The sequence below is a fragment of the Salvelinus fontinalis genome, chromosome 35 (genome assembly GCF_029448725.1).
Source record: "Salvelinus fontinalis isolate EN_2023a chromosome 35, ASM2944872v1, whole genome shotgun sequence".
Taxonomy (NCBI): Eukaryota; Metazoa; Chordata; class Actinopteri; order Salmoniformes; family Salmonidae; genus Salvelinus; species Salvelinus fontinalis.
This window is the reverse complement of record NC_074699.1, coordinates 18,565,874-18,588,125: the sequence shown is the minus strand read 5'-3', so window position 1 is coordinate 18,588,125 and position 22,252 is coordinate 18,565,874. Positions and strand designations below refer to the sequence as shown.

Sequence of the window (22,252 nt, the reverse complement as noted above, 5' to 3'; positions counted from 1 at the left end):
ATCCAAAGTCAAATCTAGAATTGGCTTCCTATTCCGCAACAAAGCATCCTTTACTCATGCTGCCAAACATACCCTTGTAAAACTGACCATCCTACCAATCCTCGACTTCGGTGATGTCATTTACAAAATAGCCTCCAAAACCCTACTCAATAAATTGGATGCAGTCTATCACAGTGCCATCCGTTTTGTCACCAAAGCCCCATATACTACCCACCACTGCGACCTGTACACTCTCGTTGGCTGGCCCTCGCTTCATACTCGTCGCCAAACCCATTGGTTCCAGGTCATCTACAAGACCCTGCTAGGTAAAGTCCCCCCTTATCTCAGCTCGCTGGTCACCATAGCAGCACCTACCCGTAGCACGCGCTCCAGCAGGTATATCTCTCTAGTCACCCCCAAAACCAATTCTTCCTTTGGACGCCTCTCCTTCCAGTTCTCTGCTGCCAATGACTGGAACGAACTACAAAAATCTCTGAAACTGGAAACACCTATCTCCCTCACTAGCTTTAAGCACCAGCTGTCAGAGCAGCTCATAGATTACTGCACCTGTACATAACCCATCTACAATTTAGCCCAAACAACTACCTCTTTACCTACTGTATTTATTTATTAATTCATTTTGCTCCTTTGCACCCCATTATTTCTGTCTCTACTTTGCACTTTCTTCCAATGCAAACCAACCATTCCAGTGTTTTTTTTAGTTTTTATTTTACTTGCTGTGTTGTACTCACTTCGCCTCCATGGCCTTTTTATATTTTTATTTATTTATACATATATCTGTTTGCCTTCACCTCCCTTATCTCACCTCACTTGCTCACATTGTATATAGACTTATTTTTGTATTTTTTTTCACTGTATTATTGACTATATGTTTGTTTTTACTCCATGTGTAACTATGTGTTGTTGTATGTGTCGAACTGCTTTGCTTTATCTTGGCCAGGTCGCAATTGTAAATGAGAACGTGTTCTCAATTTGCCTACCTGGTTAAATAAAGGTTAAATAAAAATAAATAAATAAATAAAATAAATATCAGACAATTTACCACAGGTATAACGCAAAACTACTTGTTAACTGTTATATTTATGTTGTTAACCGGTTTATAATAGCAATAAGGCACCTTGGGGTTTGTGGCATAATTATGCAATTAGGCACGAGGGGGTGTGGTATACGGTCACAATGCTTTGTGCGTTAGAACAGCCCTTAGCCGTGGTATATTGGCCATATACCACAAACCCCCGAGCTGCCTTATTGCTATTATAAACTGGTTACCAACGTAATTAGAGCAGTAAATATAAATGTTTTGTCATTCCCGTGGTATACGGTCTGATATACCACAGCTGTCAGCCAATCAGCATTCAGGGCTCAAACCACCCAGTTTATAATTAAGCAATAAAGCACGAGGGGGTGTGGTATATGGCCAATATACCATGGCTAAGGGATGTTCTTAGGCCATTATAAACTGGGTGGTTCGAGCCATGAATGCTGATTGGCTGACAGTCGTGGTATATCAGACTGCATACCACGGGTATGACAAACCATTTATTTTTACTGCTCTAATTACATTGGTAACCAGTTTATAATAGTAATAAGGCACACCAGGGGTTTGTGGTATATGGCCAATATACCACGGCTAAGGGCTGTATCCAGGCACTCCGTATTACGTTGTGTCTTAGAACGTCCATTAGCCGTGGTATATTGGCCATATACCACACCCCCGTGCCTTATTGCTCAATATACCAAAGGCATATCAGGCATACTGATTATACTACCACCTATTGCATTTCAGTGTGACCAATTTCTCCATAAGGCCTGAACGGGCCAAGGTTTAACCCAGAGCACGGAGTTGTAGCTCACTACTCAGTACCATTATAGTATCGGACTCAAAAGAGCAATACCATTTATAATCGGGTTACAAACACTATACTTATTTGAAAAAAGGATACACTTCCATTTTGTAGATTTTTTACCCATCTTTGTATTTGTGTATAGGTTTCTTAAAATGTATACAATACTTATCCGGAGGGCATTGGTGTTGTGTGTGTGATGTTGGTTGAATGTCTGTTACACCGGAATTACCCTATAAACGCAGTACTTGGGGAAATCCCAGGCATTAATAACAATTATTGGCATTCTTTAGTTTCCTCAGACACCTTAAGTGTTGGGTATTGACTGCTGTGCTGGAGAGAATGTTGCCTATTGATCCGACCAAGGCAGAAAGAGATGGTGTCTTCTTCCTGTAAGGCTGGGATTAATCCTAGCAGGCTGCCAGTGAACAACAGCCACTGCTCGATCCCATCGACTGACTAGGGCCTCTTTAGGACACATAACTTCCCTGTGAACACACCTCCTCTGAAGTTCGCCCTGCATGCTGGTGTGGATCATTACAATGATGCGCATGGTTTATTACTGTATTTGGGGGGGGGGGGGGGGGGGCTATCGTTTGGATATCTTTAATATCTGCAAACAATAGTATTACATTTCGCTTTTAACTAGATCGATAAAATATAATTGTTTAATAAAAAATGTTCTATATATGTATTTAACGTTATGTTAAAATAAAACCACTGACCTCTATCAATAAATGAAGATCAAATCTCCAGTCTTGCCTGTTTCACATGTTTTATTCTTCACCACTGCACTATGTATAGTATGCTGCCATGTCTCTCTCCCAGTGGACTGTGTGCTTACTAACAGCTCATCTACTATTGCTTAGGGCTCTTATTTTCTTCTAGTCAGAAAAAATACTTTCTACTGTCAAGCTCCGACATCCCCAGTGATTGAAAGCTGGTGGGCATGGAACTCTCAGAGTTGCTCTCAAAGCTGCAGCAATGCCTGGATTCACACAGCCGACTCATGATGAATAGAGTAGTGCTAGAACAAAGGGACACTTGTTATGGGTTTAGATGCCTTTACCAGACTTGTATTTGGCCACAAAGACTTCTCTGCCTACACAATTCATTAGGATTTACATGAACTCAAGGATGTATTGCTCTAGGTGACTGAAAACATGAAATCCCCCAATACATTTATAGGACTTTTATCTAGACATCAAGTCATCATTTGACAACCACAGAAATAAGCAGGACTATTTCTCAAACCACAATAAAAGGCTGGACACTTTTTTTCTGATTCTTTCTTTCTAGGTTTATATAAAAATGTAAATGAAACTCAAAACCCTGAATGGATAGATACAAGTATTTGTCAGATGGGTCATTCCACGAAGAGTGCCTTTTGATATTTTAAATAGAAATTGTCCACCAATATCGATTTTAAAAGCCTGTTATATTCAATGAAGTGCCCTTTAATATAGACCACATGGAGAATTCAATAAATCAGATTTTTAATATGAATAAAGGCTTGCTGAAGTACCAACCCTGTGTCACTTCTAGGAAGACTTCAACCCATTTAATCCAAACATTTCTCCATTGTAAATCTCTAGCTATTCAGTCATTTCTGAAGATATTTATTTCATTTGATTAGTGATTCATTTACATCTGTCCCTCATTTTAAGGTCAACCCTCTCGTTTGAATATGTTGAAACTATTCCTTTACAAGAGAAACCTTGAACATCAAATAGTTAAATCATAGTGTAAAAGCAGGTGAGCTGGTTCTACTTGTTCGGCCATTTTCTGTTTTGTGATAGAAAACTAACGGGTCGAGCATAACACGAATAACCCTGTTACCCATAGATAGACAGGCTAGAAATGTTTAAGCAATTCGATTTTTTTTTGTGTGAAGCTTGCATTCAATTGCCACTCCCTGTTGCACACAACAAGCTTCCATTCCCACTGTCACGAGGGGATTTATGGCTGATTTAAGACGAGATTGTCAACCCTGATACGATCAACCCTGTTACGGTCAACCCTGATATGATCAACCCAGAGAATTTATTCGGTACTTAATAGGCACTAACTATAGTAATTTTTTTATTTAACCTCTTGAGATGGCAACGTGTTGAACATGTGCTCTTTAGGACAGAATGTCAACATTTTGTGAAATCACAAGTTACACTTCTAAAAAGGCACCGAATTGGTGGAAGGACCCAGATACTGTACAGGTAAGATTGTAATCTCTTACCATTACTCTTTCAGCCCAGTTCTACATTATGATTGTCTACTTATTCACAACAGATTTTCTGTACATTCATACATAAAGTTGTAAATTACAATCTAAGTACTGAGCCGATTTCTCAATAAATTCCTAAGGCAAAGGTAGTAGTGCCACAAAATCACAATAAGTAATCGAGAACACAGGAAAGGGAACATATTGTGCCACAAAGATAAGATTTAGGGAAAAAAAGGATATACTGAAAATACCAAAGAAATTAAATTATTCAAGTTTAGTATTCTCATTAAATAATCTTAAATATAAAACAATCATGTATTCATATCTATCAAACTACAAATCAAATATATATATTTGTGTGCTGTATTCTCTTGAGTCATAATAACTACCTGTACTTCCCTTCTCATTGGTTCATACTAGCACCCACCAGTGTCCCTCCCTGAGATGTGTAGGGCGTGGCCCGTTCCAGCTGAGAGAGCGGGTCTGCTCCAATGGTGGTGGCCACATGGCAGGGGTCTGCGCTCCAGGGCCCTAAGGGCCACTCTTCTGGCCACCTCCGCAGCAAACGTGGCCCCCCTTCCTGCCAGGCAGGCACAGGCTGCGTCTGGGGCTAGCGCAGATGCAGATTGGCAGCCAGAGTTTTCCTCCTCCACAGGTTGTCTCCCTGACCACTCAAAGCTCCTCTCGCAGTCAGAGCAGATCTGAGACAGAGCAGCGGCAGACAGAAACAGATTACTCTACATTCAAATAAGATACCGTCAATAGTCAGCCTCAGAGCTCAGTGTTACTATTGGTATGTTGGCATCACCATGGACCTTAACTTTGCATATTTATCATCATGAATATTATCCATAGAATTACTGTTAATACATGACTCATGACGTATCATTCACATCCCACTGCAGAAATACTGCCAATCATTCCCCTACCTAATACTATCCCTTTGTGTCCTCTGTTGGCGAGTTGATATCCATTTCAGTGTATTAACCTACCGGTACACTACTGAACAGGTCTCCTGCTGCTAGCTTGTCTCTGCTCTGGTACTGGCTCTGTTCTCTAAACTGCTGAGTCTCTCTAGAACTCTCCTCTTGGTCTGGGGCAGGGAGGGTCTCCCCACTGTAGGGGAGGAGAGGGCTGATGGTGTTCAATGGGTCAGAGTGGAGTGGATCTGCACTACCCACCTTAACCATGCCCTCTATTGACTACAACTAGTTTAGCTACACCTCGCTGCATATATCCACGTCAAAACAGAGCCTGTCTCATTACCTGATGGACCAAATGTTGATGGCTCTGTTCGTCAACAGCCCTCTAACCGAATGAAAATTCTGTCTACTTATTTTGGTAAACCTTCCACGATGTCCCAATCCCTGTTAAGCTTCTTGTTGACCGGGTCTGCCAGCTTTGTGTACACAACTGGCTCCTCGGCTATTCCAGACGCATCGTTAATTTGTGCCCTTTTGTGCCGTTTCAGTCCGCCGGGATAAACAGGCTCACAGATGCAAAATTATTCCAACACAGATAATTAGCAGAAGAAACAATCACAAGTATGAATAATAATCTGCATTGGGAACATTAGAACTTTTAAACATGGGAACAGGGGGGATTCTGGGCAACAAGGGAAATGAGCTTATCAAATAAAGCTTGGCAAATGTGCAGTGAATGAAATAAGTCAATCATTTTAATGTGAGAGAGGAGCCCTGAGGAGAATAAATAAGCAATCGCCACATCATGCAGGGAGAACAAATGAGCATGGCGCACAATTAGGCAGGGTTACATTCTGTTGGAGCTGTGAGCACGGGGTGCGCTAATGAGCTCCCTGTGTGTGTGTGTGTGTGCGTGCGTGCGTGCATGCGTGAGTGAGTCTATTTGTGTGCAAGTGTCTTGAGGAAGGAAGGAGAGAAGAAGAGTAAGAAATCAAAACCCCTTTCCATCAAAATTCTGATGATGTACAGGCTCCTTTAAGGCAGACAGATAGACAGATAAGCTAGGAGGTAATTCAGGCGAGGGACAGGCTTGAAAGTGAGAGGGCTATCAGACAATCTGGCATCTGGGCCAAGTAGACATGTAGTCAGGCAGGCAGTCAGACAGACAGAGCAATAGGCAGGTGTGTCAGCCAGACAACAGGACGTTCAGCAGGAGCCACGTCACAGGCTTTCAAAGGAAAGTCAAAGTTATTAACTATTCAATCACATGAAGGGGAGGTGAAGGTGCGAAAGGTTGCAGACCAAAGCACTTTCTCTCCCGCGCATTAAGAGCCTGGTCCAGCGCTTCGGTGCTCTGTGTGGAAGAGAAATAGATTGCCTCCCAGGAAGACGACTGCTCACATAGTCTCTTTTCACCTTTTTCTCCTGTAATAACAGCAATCTGTTGTGAAAATCTAATCCCAAGTACCATTTACACTGCATCTAGATAACTTCTGCTTGGGAAAGCGGACAACATGAATATTTAATTTGCTGATATCCAAATAAACAGCACAAGCCATCAATCAGCCGGCCTTCTAACAGGAAGTGAACTGGAAAGGGACATTGATAATGAACACCACGCGTAGAAGGAAATGCACATCTCACATCAGCTGCATGCCTTTATTTCTGCTACTGGCCATTAGGGCTGGGAATGGCCCGGCATCTCACCATACAATATTATTGTGATACTTAGGTGATGATACGATGTGTACTGCGATTCTCACGATTCTATATGTATTGCGATTCGGTATTTGTGATTTCGTCACTGTCTGCTGCAGTGACGAGAGTCATGAGAAAACGAGTTTTGATCAGTCATGGAAATAAAAGTGCAGATTTTTTTTTGCACCCGCATTAAAAAGAAGATGAAGAAAAAATACTGGTGTTTTGGTGCAGGTACAGCCAACTAGCGCACAAATTATTTTGCGATATTGTCAAAACGATACGATAGATTGTAAAAAATTCTATCCCGATATGTAACTGTATCGATATGCACTAAAACTCCTCGTCATCCTTATCTACAACACACTGCAGTGTACATGGGCCTTACAATCACGAGTGTACAAGTGTACAAACACTCTAAATGTGGATAACCCGACCCGTATGACATATTCATGACAACAAATCAGGCATGAATACGGTCCTTCATTTAAGTAGTAGCTATATCCTAGGCATTAAAGTCAGATATGACTGCATCCCCCTCTCCTCTCCTCTTCTCTCCTCTCCCTGGCCTAATTCTCCCTCCTCAGTGGTGGATAAGAAGGATCAGCAGTCCATCCATATGCACACATATCTATGGAGTGGATGTCAGGTCTCAGCTTGGCTCTAGCGCTGAAAGCCCTGGTAATGACACTTAATGAAAGCTGGGGAGCAGAGTAAGGAGAGGCATGCGTAAGGAAGGAGAGGCCCAGTGTCCTCCCCCAGCACCCTCCTCCCCCCCATCAGCCCTGCTCAGGCCCTCAGACACCATAAATAAACAAACGCGGTGCGTGCACGAGAATGGACGACTGTTCCCTCTGCTCCTCTCATGCCATTCACTTATTTATCTATTTATTTGTATTTACTCTCTCTCTCTCTCTCCCTCCCTCCCTCCCCCCGGCTGCTTTTAGAGCTCCTCTGTGTTCTCCCAGCTCCCTACAGGCTTCCTGGATTTCCTGGAACATTAGCTGAGTGAAGTCGCAGTCATCCAGTGGGCCTTTATGGGCTGAGTTTGCATCTGCCCTCCATCGGTATCAGGCCAGGCAACACGCACGACGCACGCACACACAACGCACACACAAACACTTTATTAGCCTACAGTACGCTCTCCAGAGCAACGTCCACCCAATGCCTCAGTGCTCCTCAACTTCATATTGAAACTTTTAAAAATGTTGTTTAACACACTCAGCCAACCAGTTAAACTAACTGTTCTTTCAAAGCAGGTTTTAAGTTCTAAAGGGTCTTTTGGTACATTACCCACCTTGCGTAAGACGTTTGAGAGAGCTCAGTGTGGCGTGCTGTAAGTGACAGCATGAGGATGAGGTTAGGGACATGATGAGTGTTGAGGCTCCGTTATCAGAGCAAACACAGGGAATGATGGGATAGAATAGATTCCACTCACTACAAGCCTCTAATCAACACAGTCAGCACAGGGCTCTGATTGGGTTCACACAACCAGCCTAGTCTCTTCCTCTCCTCCTCCCTCTATCTCACACTCAACAAAAGTTATCCCACGAATCAGCCCTAACTTTACCGCATTTCAATTTAGGAGGAAATCAGACGGGAACGTATTACAGGGAAATGCCACTGAGCACAGGACTGGCTTACTTTAAAGCGAGGAGGTATAGGCAGGGCGAAATGAGACGGCTTCAACTGTCAAACAACCAAATGGAACACAATTTCACCAATAAATCGCCTTTTCTCAGCATGACATATAAAATGCAAGTTCAATTTAAAAAATATATAGTCGGTACCATGGCAATGTGTGGGTGATGTCTGTCTGAGTGTCTAGACTGGTTTCTGAAAACAGACATGACTAAGACCTGGCTGGCCCAGAGGAGAGGAGATCGTGTCCTTGGATGGCTCTGTCTGTCTGCCTGTCTGTCCATCTGTCTGTCTGCCTATCCACCTGTCTACCTGTGCTTGCCTCTCTGTTTGTCTGTCTGCTGTCTCTGTTAGGTGGGACGATCAGACCTGATAGGAGGCTAGACTAGAGGTCATCTCTAAGCCCTCCTCCAGTCCTCAGTGTCAGAGCACCAGGCCTTTGATTACCACCGTCCATAGCCACCTCTAGGATTTCCCGCCTGAATGCACAAATGCATCTTCGCTGTTAACAAGCCGCAGTGGTCCTGTGGGGCAGGAAGGGCCGGTGGCGTCTGGGCCCTGGCGTGAGGAGACTGCAGTGGGGGTCACCCAGGGTGCGGAGGGGGAACTCGGAACAGCGAAACTGTTCTACTCTGGGAGATGGAGAGAGTGGCTGAGACAGGCTGGGCTGCATTAGAGGGGGGTGGGGATTTGAAACACCAATCTGCAGGCTTCTCAGAGGCTCCCAGGCCACTGATTTCACAGCCGGACGACACGGACCATTAGCCCCAAGAAACACAGAGAAGCCTATGCTAATCCCAGAACAACAGAAATCAACATGGCTGCCAATAGCTCTTATGAGTTACAGACGGGCTCCCGCTCTTAACCAATACTGTCTGAGATGTGTTGGTGATTGTTGCTATTGACCCATGTCTCAGCTCTACTCAAGAAACACACAGAGAGAAATTCACTCAGTCCGGGAAGTCACTGCTTTGTCACTGATGCTGTCTCTAGAGCCCCAGCAAAGAAACTAGTGAGGAGTTAGAGGACATGTAGTCATTAGCCTCGTATGTAGCTGCTGCTTCTTGTTCCTGGAGAACTGGGAAGAAGCCAGGGGATGGACTAGAGCCAAGCCCACTGATCCAGTGTCTCAGGTCAGTGCCAGTAGTACAGTACTCACTCTGTGTGGAGCAGCTGGACAGGAAGTCTGGCCAGGGCACTGCGCTGGCGCTGGTCACTCATACTGGCTTGAGAGGCCTGACACAAAAACAAGTGACATTACGCAATAGAAAGGATCAATGCTCTTCAATTAGTGTTGTTATATTACAGTATATCAGGGTTGTAAATGTGTGGAGGTCTGACAGTGTTATCCAGTGTGTGTAACTGTGTATGGTACGTACCCTGAACCTCTCGGCTTCAATCCTGCTCTCATCCAGCTCAGCCTTCAGCCTCTTCATCTCCTCCTGCAGACCCTCCACACTCTCCTGCAGGTGACTGGACACACAGTTAATAAACCGGGTCACAACTCCTGGGTGGCTCCATTTACACTTATTTCACAAATATAGCATGTTCCCTGCTCCATCTAATCTAAAGCCACCTAACGCCTGTACACTTGCTAACCAGTGCTCTAAACATGGGGACCTGATCATAATTAAAAACTTGGTGGTTTGAGCCTTGACTGCTGATTGGCTGACAGTCGTGGTATATTTAAGCAATAAGGTCCGAGGGAGTGTGGTATATGGCCAATATACCACGGCTAAGGGCTGTTCTTAGGCACAACGCAACAAGATGCCTTACTGCGATTATAAACTGGTTACCAATGTAATTAGAGCAGTAAAAATGTTTTGCCATACCCGTGGTATACAGTCTGATACACAACGGCTGTCAACCAATCAGCATTCAGGGCTCGAAGCACCCAGTTTATAAATAGACTGTATACCACGGGTATAATATTTTTACTGCTTTAATTACATTGGTAACCAGTTTAAAATAGTAATAAGGCACCTCAGGGGTTTGTGGTATTTGGCCAATATACCACGGCTAATGGTTGTATCCACGCACTCCACGTTGCGTTGTGCTAATAACAGCTCTTGGCCATGGTATATTGGCAAGATACCACACTGCCTCAAGCCGTATTGCTTAAACATAGCACCATTTATCATTATCATGTCTCCTGTGAATAAAATAAATCAACAATGTGAGTCGAACAATAACAGGGCAGGCTGGATGTGTGTGGAAGAGCTCTTACTCCTTCTCTGCAGTGAGATGGATGATCTTTTTGCTCTGGTCTTTGATCTTGAAGTTCAGTTTTTCATTGCCTTGCCTGTCGACAGGGTTTAAGACAGGGTTAATGCTGCTTAGTGAATGTAGAGTAGAATGTGACTGAGCATCAGTGTGTGGAGTTAGGTATGCTCTTACTTCTGCTCCTTCACCCACTGGTTGACGTTGGTTACCACCAGCTCACTCTCCCTGTGTAGAAGAGAACTGTCTGAACGAGCGTTACCCAGAGACTGGCGCAACACCTCCACCTGAGACAGCGAGATGGGGTGAGAGAGAGAAAGAGAGAGAGAGAGAGAGAGAGAGAGAGAGAGAGAGAGAGAGAGAGAGAGAGAGAGAGACCGAGTGAGAGAGAGGTAATGAGAGTCTATAACTCAGAACTCTAACAGTGTCTATCTGACATATCTGGAGGTTTTAAGGGTTCACTACCTCATTAGCTGCTGTGCTGTACTTGTGCTCCATGGAATGGAGCTGTGAGTGTAAGGCATCCACCTGAACAGAGACACATGAACAAACCCCTGCTGCACATTGTAATGGCTATACAGCTCATTTTCCATTGAGAGGTGATTACTAACGATGCTGTTTGGCCTTTCTGTGCCAGTGCAAAGTGTGAGGATATATGTCATAACTAGAGCCAAGAGGTTTTCATGAGCCCATCAATTGATCAGGAAATCTTTGGGCCTAGTTACACAGTAAGGCTACCGGCTATAATAAGGGCCCAGAGTTTTTCCTGATCCGGTCACATGGTCAGGAAAACCCCCTATCCCTAGTCATAAACCCTACCAGAATGTCCCCAGAACCCATTGTGTAAGTGTGTGTCTGACCTGGGCCACCTTGACATGGTAGTTCTCCCTGAGAGAAGCCATCTCCACTTTCATCAGCACCACCTCCTCCTCCTGGACCTCCAGGGCTACCAGCTGCTCCTGGCCCCAGCGCTGAGACCTCCCCAGCTGGGCACTCAGCTCTGCCAGCCTGCCCTCACAGGACCGAGTCTAGGTGAGAGAGGGATGATACCTGTCATTGTCATTTCCTAATATACTATTTGTTCTAATTTCTGAAGACTGATGGACCTTTAAAATGAATGATGAACAATGAGTCACAGCAACATGCAATGTATATTCATGAGGGTTTCCCATAACCCTGCCCACATAGAAACTGGGAAACGATAGTTCATTAGTTAATTACATTGTAGTGAACTCCTCCATAAACATCTCCTTCTAGTAACCTTGTCCTGTCATAGTCACATTCATCTGACTCTAAATCACTCTTAACAATGCTCGCGTATGCTTATATGCATGTACATGTTAAGCCACTACATCAAAGAACTGGTCACTGGTCAACATAAATTACACGTTTCTCTTTATAGGAACAATGTGAAGGACAGCAGTAACCAGTCCTCCCTAGCCACATCCCCTGCCCTATCCTCTGCCTGCTTGGCTGGGACACACGGAGGCTGTGCAGTGTTCACATCCCCACCACAATGACCTTTCCACAAGCCCAGGGAGCACGCAATGCAGACGAGAGGCAATACATTTAATGAAAGAAGCAAAGGCAATTAAAGTGGTGTGTGTGTGGGGAGTGGGAGGGAGCCTGACAGGAGGCTCCAAACTGCAGTACTGCAGCTCTTTATTCCCCCTAACCCCTGTGTGACAGCATCGCAACCCCAGTCTGATCATCCTCTTGCTGCGTTCACCTGCTAATCCAGACAGGATTAGGACAGCTGTGCACACACCCACAAATACACACACACACCCCCCATTTGTAAGCACCAGCTGTCAGAGCAGCTCATAGATTACTGCACCTGTACATAACCCATCTACAATTTAGCCCAAACAACTACCTCTTTACCTACTGTATTTATTTATTAATTTATTTTGCTCCTTTGCACCCCATTATTTCTGTCTCTACTTTGCACTTTCTTCCAATGCAAACCAACCATTCCAGTGTTTTTTAGTTTTTATTTTACTTGCTGTGTTGTACTCACTTCGCCTCCATGGCCTTTTTATATTTTTATTTATTTATACATATATCTGTTTGCCTTCACCTCCCTTATCTCACCTCACTTGCTCACATTGTATATAGACTTATTTTTTTTTATTTTTTTCACTGTATTATTGACTATATGTTTGTTTTTACTCCATGTGTAACTATGTGTTGTTGTATGTGTCGAACTGCTTTGCTTTATCTTGGCCAGGTCGCAATTGTAAATGAGAACGTGTTCTCAATTTGCCTACCTGGTTAAATAAAGGTTAAATAAAATAAATAAAAATCTAAGCTACACATACATACAGTATGTAGATACACATCAGGCACATAGAAAACACAGACACCACACGCTGATGTTAACACATTCACACACATAACCACACACACGTTTAGGTGTGTGAAATGAGTTGCTCTCCCCCAGCCCAGTGTCTTCCCTCCCCACCTCCCCAGAACCCAGCCATACCACACGGCCAGAGAATCATTACTCCCTTCCTCTGATCCCACCAAGCAACCAGCAATTATTTCTAAAAGTGGAAAGTAAAAACAGACAACCAAACACACACACACACACACACACACACACACACACACACACACACACACACACACACACACACACACACACACACACACACACACACACACACACACACACACACACACACACACACACACACACACACACACACACACACACACACCCTGCTGCACATAATCATTATTTTTTGTGGGACGGGTTGCGCGGGGAGGGGGCAACTCACACTTCATTTTCTCTGGCGGAGTTTGCTGACCGCAAAATGACAAGGATCCTCTTCCAAAACCAATTAAGAGGGCAGAGCGCCGCTGTTACCATGCAACATTGACAGCACTTAAGGAGGATGACGTGAGACCACAGCGATGAGCCACAGAGATGTGCCCTCGGCTAAACACACATACAAACACATTGTAGAGAGGTTTGGCACTGCAGAGCAAGCACACACAGCTCTTTTGTGCATGTGTACACAAACAAAGTGCTTTGGATTTGTCACAATACAAACACAATGCTTAGAATATTTAAACAATAAGGTCTCTTAGACATTTTCATATTTTCAATTGAAAACCTGTAACTACATTTCTGTACTGTATGAGGCCTTAGATAAACTGTGATTTATATTTTGGCTATTATGTGAGGCAGTTCCTCTAAGCAAAACTGTGTGTGTGTGCGTGTGTGTAAATGTTTGTGTCTTTGCAAACTCTTTCTCTATGTATGAATGTGTGTGTGTGTGTGTGTGTGTGTGTGTGTGTGTGTGTGCTGTACATGCAGACTCTGTGGGGGTCTGGGAGAGAGGTCTCATTATCCAATCAGCTTTAGGAATACAGCCCCGGACACACAGAAAGGGCCCTGCTACAAGTCACACCTCTTTTCTCTACAACAGAACCTGCTCTCTCCTGTAGTGGTCAATTAGTGTACAGCGCGACCTGTGGAGGTTAAGTCTCTACTTCAGAGGGGCTGTGTGCGCCACACTAATGACCAGGCATTCTAAGGGTGTATTGTTCATTTCCAGCCCTGGGTATATATTACACTAGATAACCCCCTTTCCAATTATACAACACATAAGGTTGAAAGATTGAGCCATCACACTTCTAATCATGTGATGGTGTAGTGGTTGGCTACAGGCTGTAACAGTCTAGGATTTAATGTGAGGTTATCTGGTTCATGACCTAATGGTTGGCTACAGGCTGTAACAGTCTAGGATTTAATGTGAGGTTATCTGATTCATGACCTAATGGTTGGCTACAGGCTGTAACAGTCTAGGATTTAATGTGAGGTTATCTGATTCATGACCTAATGGTTGGATACAGGCTGTAACAGTCTAGGATTTAATGTGAGGTTATCTGATTCATGACCTAATGGTTGGCTGTTGACAGTGTAAGATCTAGAACCAGATCAGTGGTTATTGGATATTGACAATGAAATGGATGGTTATTGGTTAATTGCCATGAGGATGAATGGAAATGTTGATGTGTAGATCCTTCTCTCTCACCTCGTCCAGTGACTGTCTGCTGGCAGTGCGTAGTCTGTGGAGCTCTGCAGCCAGCTGCCTGTTCCTCTCCTCCTGGCCCCCTCTCTCCTCTGACAGCTGGGAGCTCCTCTGCTGCAGGCGGGACAGCTCACTACGTAGACCTGCAGCCTCACCACTCTGCTCAGCCATCTGACCAGTACCACCACACACACAGCCGCACACCACAAAACAAACATCCACACAAAATATACATTGTTAGTCCCACTACACATTATTTCCTCACAGTCATTACCCTAAAACAAGTTGAGAGTTGATGTCATTGTTTTAACGTCAGTATTTTCAATACATGCCTGACAGAGTACCAGTGTGTAAGCAGGGCACCTACCAGCTCCATGCTCTCTCTATGGGAAGCCTGGGTGGAGGCCAGCTCCAGTCTCAGCTCTCTGAGGCTGTGTTGTGCTGCTGCTGTGTCCCTGGTCCCCTGCCTGCTGTTGGCCTGGGCCTCCTCTACACACTCCCTCAGCCTGGACACTGTCTCCTGAAGGACACTCATCTGGAGAGGAGAACACACACATGGAACATGGGCCCCAAACTACACACAAAATACACTCATATGGACAGTATGTGACTGTGACCTCTTGGCTGTGGCTCTGGCTCTGGCCCTCCCTGCTCTCCAGCTCCCTCCTGCACTGCTGCAGCTGAGCCTGGCAGGCTGTCTGTTCCTCCTGCCGCCTCTGGGTGGTGCTCTGCAGCTCTACCACACGCTCCTGCAGGCACCCCACAGTCCTCTCCCGCTCCTTCAGCTGTAGGACAGACAGGAGAAACCCCTATCAGAGCTCCCATCAGGTGTGTGTGCCACTGTGTGTATATCAGGCTCAAAGATAGATGGGACTAAATCTGACAATCGCAGCGCCATCTCAGCTCTCTGTTCCACGATTAAGTAACATGGATGGGCAGATAGATGAGAGATCTGAATTTATATGCATGACAGATTTTAAATTGGGATTAAGGAGATTAATTTCAGGCCGTAATTGAGTGAGAAACTTTTTGATCAGATTGATTTAACTTTCTAAAGATATGAATTATGTGCTTCAATTAAATTTCCTAGCAGCTGAACAGTTGGTAAATTGCCGCGCTTCAGGCTTGTATCCCTTTGGCTGGTGGAAAACTATTATTTCACTAAATTCATGACGTGTGCAGATCTGACTCATTTCTCTTGCTTCCTTGGGGGTTAAAAAAAGAATTACTATTTTTGAAACACAAATTCAGAGACGGAAACTAATTCAATTTGCGAGCATGGCTGGAGGGGGAATCTGAGTGGATTGTAGATGAGTGTAGCCAGGCTTCAGTCAGACACTATGTGAGGAGAAGACGCTCTCCTGATGAATGGAAAAACATCCCGTAAAGCCAAAAAATGCCTTTTGAAATGTTTAACTGTCAGCAAGCACAGGTTAAATTCATGAGGTTCACTGACACTAATTATTTGTGTTGGGAAATTGCATTTAGTCATAAATCAACAGAAAAACACTACAGTATGATTAACATATGTTGTGTGAGTGTGACATGCATTTGCAATATGTGTGAATTTAATGACTGCATATTTCTAGTTGAGCGCTAGTTTTTGGATACATTAGTATATGTGTGAAAGCACCTGGTTGAGTGCTGAGTTGTTGACTGCACATGTCTAGTTGAGTGCTAGTTTTATATACATTATTATAAACTGGTTGGTTCAAGCCTGAATGGTGATTGTCTGACAGCCACGGTATATCAGACCACGGGTATAGCAAAACATTTATTTTTACTGCTTTAATTACATTGGTAACCAGTTTATAATAGCAATAAGACACCTCTGGGTTTGTGGTATATGGCCAATATACCATGGCTAAGGGTTGTATCCAGGCACTCTGTGTTGCGCCGTGCATAAGAACAGCCCTTAGCCGTGATATATTGGCCATATTGCACAAACCCCAGAGGTGCCTTATTGATTAATAATAGTGTTTGACTCTACCTGGCTGTGAGCTGCTTCCAGGTTGGTTCTGAGCTGGTCTCTCTCTGACTCCAGCTGGGCCTCTCTCTCCCTGGCCCCCTGGTTCCTCTCCTGCAGCTCCTGCTGCCTGTCCTGCTCCTGGGACAGCTCTGCCCGCAGTGCCCGGCTGGCATCAGCCTGCTCCTGCAGCTGGAACACAGAGAGACAACCACAGTCACACACCCAGCCAACCGACCACACGTTTACAGGCAATATTCTGAGGTTAGGCTACATTTTAGTCTTAGCATAGGGGTTCCCAAACCTTTCCAGTCTGGGCCCCCTTCCAGCATTAGGGAACATCCTGAGCACGCGCCACATCTATTTCTATGGGCACAAGCACTGTTCATGACACAAACTGTTCACACCCCTCTTGTTGGTGGAGAGAACTTTGCAGGTTTAAAGCTTATTCCCTGCAATTCTACACATTTTGTAATGGGGTGTAATGAACATTTTAAAGTTTTAAAGCAAATTGTCTTGCAATTCTATTCATTTTGCCATGTCTAATGTGCATTCATGCCATATTTGAGTGACAAAAAAATGACACCAATATATATTGTAAAAAATAAATAAACGTCAGCTGACATGGGCTAGTTGATCTGGACAAGTTTTAAATAGCTCTCTAAGGTATGCAATGATTGACATGACAAGAGGAACTGATGATGCACTACCCAATTTGGAAATTGCACCCTGTGTATACTAATATTACAACTTTCAAGTTTAAAAGTTTAAAGCCGGACTGAGTTCCTTCAAAAAAATTGAAAAAGGGCCTCCCGAGTGACGCAGCGGTCTAAGGCATCACTACAGGCGTCACTACAGAGCCCAGTTAGATCTGTTTCACAACTGGCCATGATTGGGAGTCCCATAGGGCGGCGCACAATTGGCCCAGCGACGTCCAGGTTAGGGGAAGGTTTGTCTGGTGGGGTTTTACTTGGCTCAACGTGCTCCCAGTGGCGGGCTGGGCGCCTGCAGGCTGAGCTCGGTCGTCAGGTAAACAGTGTTTCCTCCGACACATTGGTGCAGCTGGCTTCCGAGTTAAGCAACGGGTGTTAAGAAGCTAGGTTTGGCGGGTCATGATTCGGGGGACACATGACTCGTCCTTCACCTCCCGAGCCCGTTGGGGAGTTGCAGCGATGAGACAAGATTGAATGTTTTTTTAGTTTTTTAAAATCTCAATAAAGAAGTTATCAGCAAAGTCACTGCTAGCAGGAAAAGTCAAGTGCTAGGCTACTGGGTCATTAGCTATCCCAAATCAATATATTGATCTAGTGTAACGGGACAACCTCTTTTCACGCCACTTTGATACAAAGTGATTTTCGTAGCAGGTTACGAGAGCATTTTCGCTAAACCTAAAAATTTTCCTAACCTTAACCTCAGTCTCCTAACCGGCTACGACAAATTCACTTTGGTATTGAAGTGGCGTTAAAAGACTGTTCCTCTAGTGTAACAGACCCTAAATGACTGGGAGAGGCTCCCCAAGGTGGTGACTGGTTTCAGAACACTGTTTGTAGGAACCTGTTAGTTGGTTGGATAACTTTATGTGTTAATGTTGGGTCTTACCTGCTGCTGTAGAGTCCTGAGTGTGTCCTTGGTGCTGGTCAGCTCTGCCTCTAGCTGCTGAACCCCCTTCCGGTGTGTGTTGGCCTCCTGCTGAGCACTGAGCTGGGCCTGCCTGCTCTCCCCTGCCTCCTTCTTCAGACTCTCCACCTGGGTCCTGATACACACACATAGCCAGACAGACCGTCAGTCAGGGGCTCCCAGTCTTTAAACGACCACTACTTTCAAACGGGCATGTTTGATACCTCTCTCTGCCAACACTACCCCCCACATGCTGTAAACTCTGTTTTCACTATTGTTCAGATTTTCAAAATCAAAGGGAATTCAATTTATCTTGTGATGTAATGCGAGAAACGTAATCATTGGAGAGTAATGCGTATGTGTTTGTGTCTGCCAGATTTAATCTGAGCAGGCAAGCCTGAACATTTAATGAGAGGACGTTGCACTAATTCTGTCTGTGCGGTGCTTTGCGGTGTGGCATGGTGTAGTGGGGTGAGCGTTGGGCTGATGGGGCGCCGGGGCGTGAGTGATGGGATCAGAGCTGTGTGTGTGAGGGATGGCCAGGGCCTGTTTACCGCCAGGTGAAGCAGCTAATCAAATCCCAGAGAGAGGCCCAGTTCAGCGCCCTCTCTCCCTGAGACATTAACTCAGACCACAGCCAAGCGTCAAAGCCCTCGCCTGCCCAGGGAGGGACACACCACGCGTTAGGGAGGGTGACGAGGGACGCACCAGCACTGTGAAGGAGGAACTTATACTGTACATAGAGCAGAGTGTGAGGGTGGCGTTCCCTAGGGACATGTTCTACCAAGGAGTTGCCCCTCCTCTCTGCCAATACCCATCCGATAAGCAACACCTTTACAGTCTAAGAAAAAGGGAGAACGAGAGATATAGAGGAGGTGGGCGGGGGTTGAGGGGTAAAGCCCTTCCAGAAGTGAGTGAGTGTTTGAGAGAGTGTGTGTGTGTGGAGGCGGGGGGCCCAGAGCCTTCTCAGTGCTCACCTCCCTCTCCCATTGACAAGGCGGCCGCAGTAACAGCAAATCGATGGCTCGTGAATCCCCTGCATCCCCCCCTCTCCAGGCTGATCAATATCCCTGGCAATTAGAATCCCCTATCTGCATGGTTGTGGGGACGTCTGGGTGGCTCGCCAGCCCACAAACACCCAATTTAGTCCTCAGCCTATCACTTAATTACTAAATCCTCCCTAATGCCTATTGGCAGGCGGCGGGCGCACTCCAAGCGGAGGGACGGCTGACTGAACAGGAGACCTTTGGCAAGGTGCTGGTTAAGACGCTCCCATCCCTCTTCTCCTGGCCAGTTAAACATCTTATTTCACAAGAGGGCCCCGACCTGGAATGATCTGCCTATCGAGCGGCCGGAGCACACACAGCCCAGATGGACAGGGGGGAGGAGGAGGAGAGCGGGGGAGGCAGCGTGCCAAGGGTCACAAAGCCAAAACACTTTTCTCTCTTTCTCTCAGCCACTAAGATACAGACAAGATTGAGAGTGTGTGTGAGGCACAGTGGGTTTTTAAACACATTTAACATCAGATTTTCATCAGATCACATTTTTTTCACAGGCATTATTTAGAGTGATTGTTTGAGAGGATTGTCTGAGTCATAAAGACACTGTGACCTTACTGACCAAAAGGTTCAGTTTGGATATAAATGGGAATAAGACAGTCTTATAGGCTCATGGCAATCAGTAAATACTCAGTCACTGTTGAACTAATGGCTGTGAAGGATTCGGGTTAAAGACAGGGTTCATGACATGCTGTGTGCTTGGCGGTAGAGGGCTGCAGGTCCCAACAGAGATCATTGAGTCGCGGTCGGCATTTTTCATCCTGCATTCATCATTCATCAGACAGACAACTTTGGGATAAATTTTGATGAATCTTTCCAAGGAAATTAACTTAAATATGATTAGGCTGTAGTTTATATTTAGGAAGCTAATTTCCTTGGAAAGAGAACTGGCCCGTGCTTCTCCACCAATGGATAGTCTATAGCCTACTCTATTGAATTGAACTTGAAGCAGCAAGAATGATGACAGCGGACACTTGCACTTTCTCTTGAGCTACGTTTTTCATATAGGACATAGCCTACCTTTTAGGAGTGGGACGATTTGCAGGCAAAGACAATTAAATGGGTAATCAATATTTATTGAAAAAGGAAAAAGGTGCAATGCTCACCATGGTATTTGCACGTTGTGCCTTTTCCTTTTCAGTGATGATCACATTTTTGGATTGCACCTCTACTCACGTTGGTTGAGCGCCCTCCGCTTCTTTACATTATAAATAATTATTTACAGACGCTTGTAGTAATTAGGTTATAGATTACTACACTGCCTAGTAATAAATATTGATCACCCATATTATTTTGTCTCTGTCTGACAATCGCCCCGATCCTAAAAGGTAGGCTATTAAACGTAGCTCAAGAGAAAATGCAAGTGTCCTCTCTCTCTCCAACTCTGCTCTCCTCAAACTACGTCTAACCTATTGGCTGATATAGCCTAGTAATACTGATAGCCTAATATAATGGAGAATGTGAGGATCTCTGGTAATTTAACTTATTTCTTAGGTTATTTTTGCACATTCTGATATTGACTATAGAGCGCAAAATTGCTAGGACCATGGCTAGCAAACTAGCAGCATCACATATGCCTAAAATAACATTGCGGGACTGCGGTTGGGTTGCGGGAGCGGGTGGGAGTTAGACAGAAAGCCAGCGGGAGCGGGTAGGTGTGGTACAAAAAGCTGTGGGTGCGGGTGGGAATGGCATGAATAAATCAGTCATGTGCAGACCTCTACTTGGAGTCAGATAGAGACAGACAGTCAGAGTGCTTTAGGGAACCCAAAGCCCCGTAGAGTACCTGTAGCCCTGCAGCTCATGTTCTGTGGTGCAGAGTCTCTCCTTTAAGGTGCGTAGCTCTGCCTGTAGCTTTCTCTGGGCCTGCTCTGCCCTCACCACCTCTGCCACCCGCTCTGCCAGGTGTTCCTGTGCCCGATGCTGCCCCCCCTCCACCAGCAACACCTTCTCCTCCTGACGAGCCAGCTCCTGTGCTGAGACACAGACACAAACATAGACACATAACATATTTTGATCATTTACTATCAACAACGCTATTATATTACATATCTTATCTGTTATCTTGTGTGTTGATTTGCTGTTCTTCTGCATCCATGCATGTTCTGTTATTTCTTATTTTTATGGTCCCTCTGAGTGCATATGCATATGTTAGTATGCATGTGTGAGTGTGAGTGAGTGTGTGTGTCAGAAAAACGGCCCCAGGCTGTGAATTGATGGGCTGTTTCATTGCTGGCTAGCTGCTGAGGCTTCTGGGGCAGGCAGGACGTAAACAGGTGACCATCTCAGACTGCTCATTAAAGTCAGCCCTAGAGGCTGCACTGCTGCTGCTGCCACTACAACCATGTCACTCTCCTCTTTCTCCCCTTCCCTCCTTCCATCAGCATCACTCTCATTCCTTCTTCCTCATGCCTCTTCTGCTTTTAACTGTTTTTAGAACCTATTCTCCACCAAGGAAGGGGGAAGGAGAGAGAGAGAGAGACAAACAGCCAGACAAAGAAAGACAAAGCAAGATAGAGAAATAGGGAGAGAGAGAGAGAGAGAGAGCTACAAATGTACCTGACTACACTCTGAAACACGAGTCCACCTTTATAGACACCAGTCACCCAGCTCACCCCCCAGGACTGTGTCCTCCTCCTACCTGTGTCCCTGCAGCGTCCCTGGGCCTCCTTTAGTTCCTCCGTGAGGGTCATCAGCTGGGTCCTGAGAGAGCCACACTCTGCCTCTCTCTGCTGTCCTTCCCTCCTGGCCCTCTGGACGTCAGCCTCCAGGCCCCTGGCTGCAGCCGCCTGCCGCTCCACCTCCACAGCCCGACTCCTCAGAGTCTCCCGGGCCTCCAGCAGGTCAGCCTCCGAACGCCTCAGGAGGTTATCCCGCTTCTGCACCGCCTGGGAGGGAGAAGAGGGAAAGCTCAGTCAAAGTGTGAGTGTATGTGTGTGTAAACATATACTCCTGTGTGTGTGTATCTTCTTACCCAGAGTGTTCCATGTATGTGTGTGTGTGTGTTTTCCACTTCCTGAA

General features: G+C 45.2%; 1 protein-coding gene across 3 annotated transcripts in view; it reads right to left on the bottom strand.

The window, feature by feature from the left end:
• Positions 1-3,021: 3,021 nt before the first annotated feature.
• Positions 3,022-22,252, bottom strand: part of LOC129834438 (centrosome-associated protein CEP250-like) — a 193,231-nt gene continuing 174,000 nt past the window's right edge. For 2 of the 3 annotated variants that reach the window (XM_055899417.1, XM_055899419.1), the window contains 14 exons: positions 21,873-22,119; positions 21,018-21,207; positions 18,156-18,309; positions 16,581-16,748; positions 15,208-15,375; positions 14,958-15,125; positions 14,594-14,761; positions 11,408-11,575; positions 11,013-11,075; positions 10,725-10,834; positions 10,555-10,629; positions 9,707-9,800; positions 9,487-9,563; positions 3,022-4,766 (listed from right to left, as the gene is read on the bottom strand). In XM_055899417.1, the coding sequence (XP_055755392.1) occupies positions 4,676-4,766; positions 9,487-9,563; positions 9,707-9,800; positions 10,555-10,629; positions 10,725-10,834; positions 11,013-11,075; positions 11,408-11,575; positions 14,594-14,761; positions 14,958-15,125; positions 15,208-15,375; positions 16,581-16,748; positions 18,156-18,309; positions 21,018-21,207; positions 21,873-22,119 (1,941 nt within the window). In that variant the 3' untranslated portion in view covers positions 3,022-4,675. The remainder of the gene's footprint in view (positions 4,767-9,486; positions 9,564-9,706; positions 9,801-10,554; positions 10,630-10,724; positions 10,835-11,012; positions 11,076-11,407; positions 11,576-14,593; positions 14,762-14,957; positions 15,126-15,207; positions 15,376-16,580; positions 16,749-18,155; positions 18,310-21,017; positions 21,208-21,872; positions 22,120-22,252) is intronic. The other variant, XM_055899418.1, reaches the window with a different exon arrangement.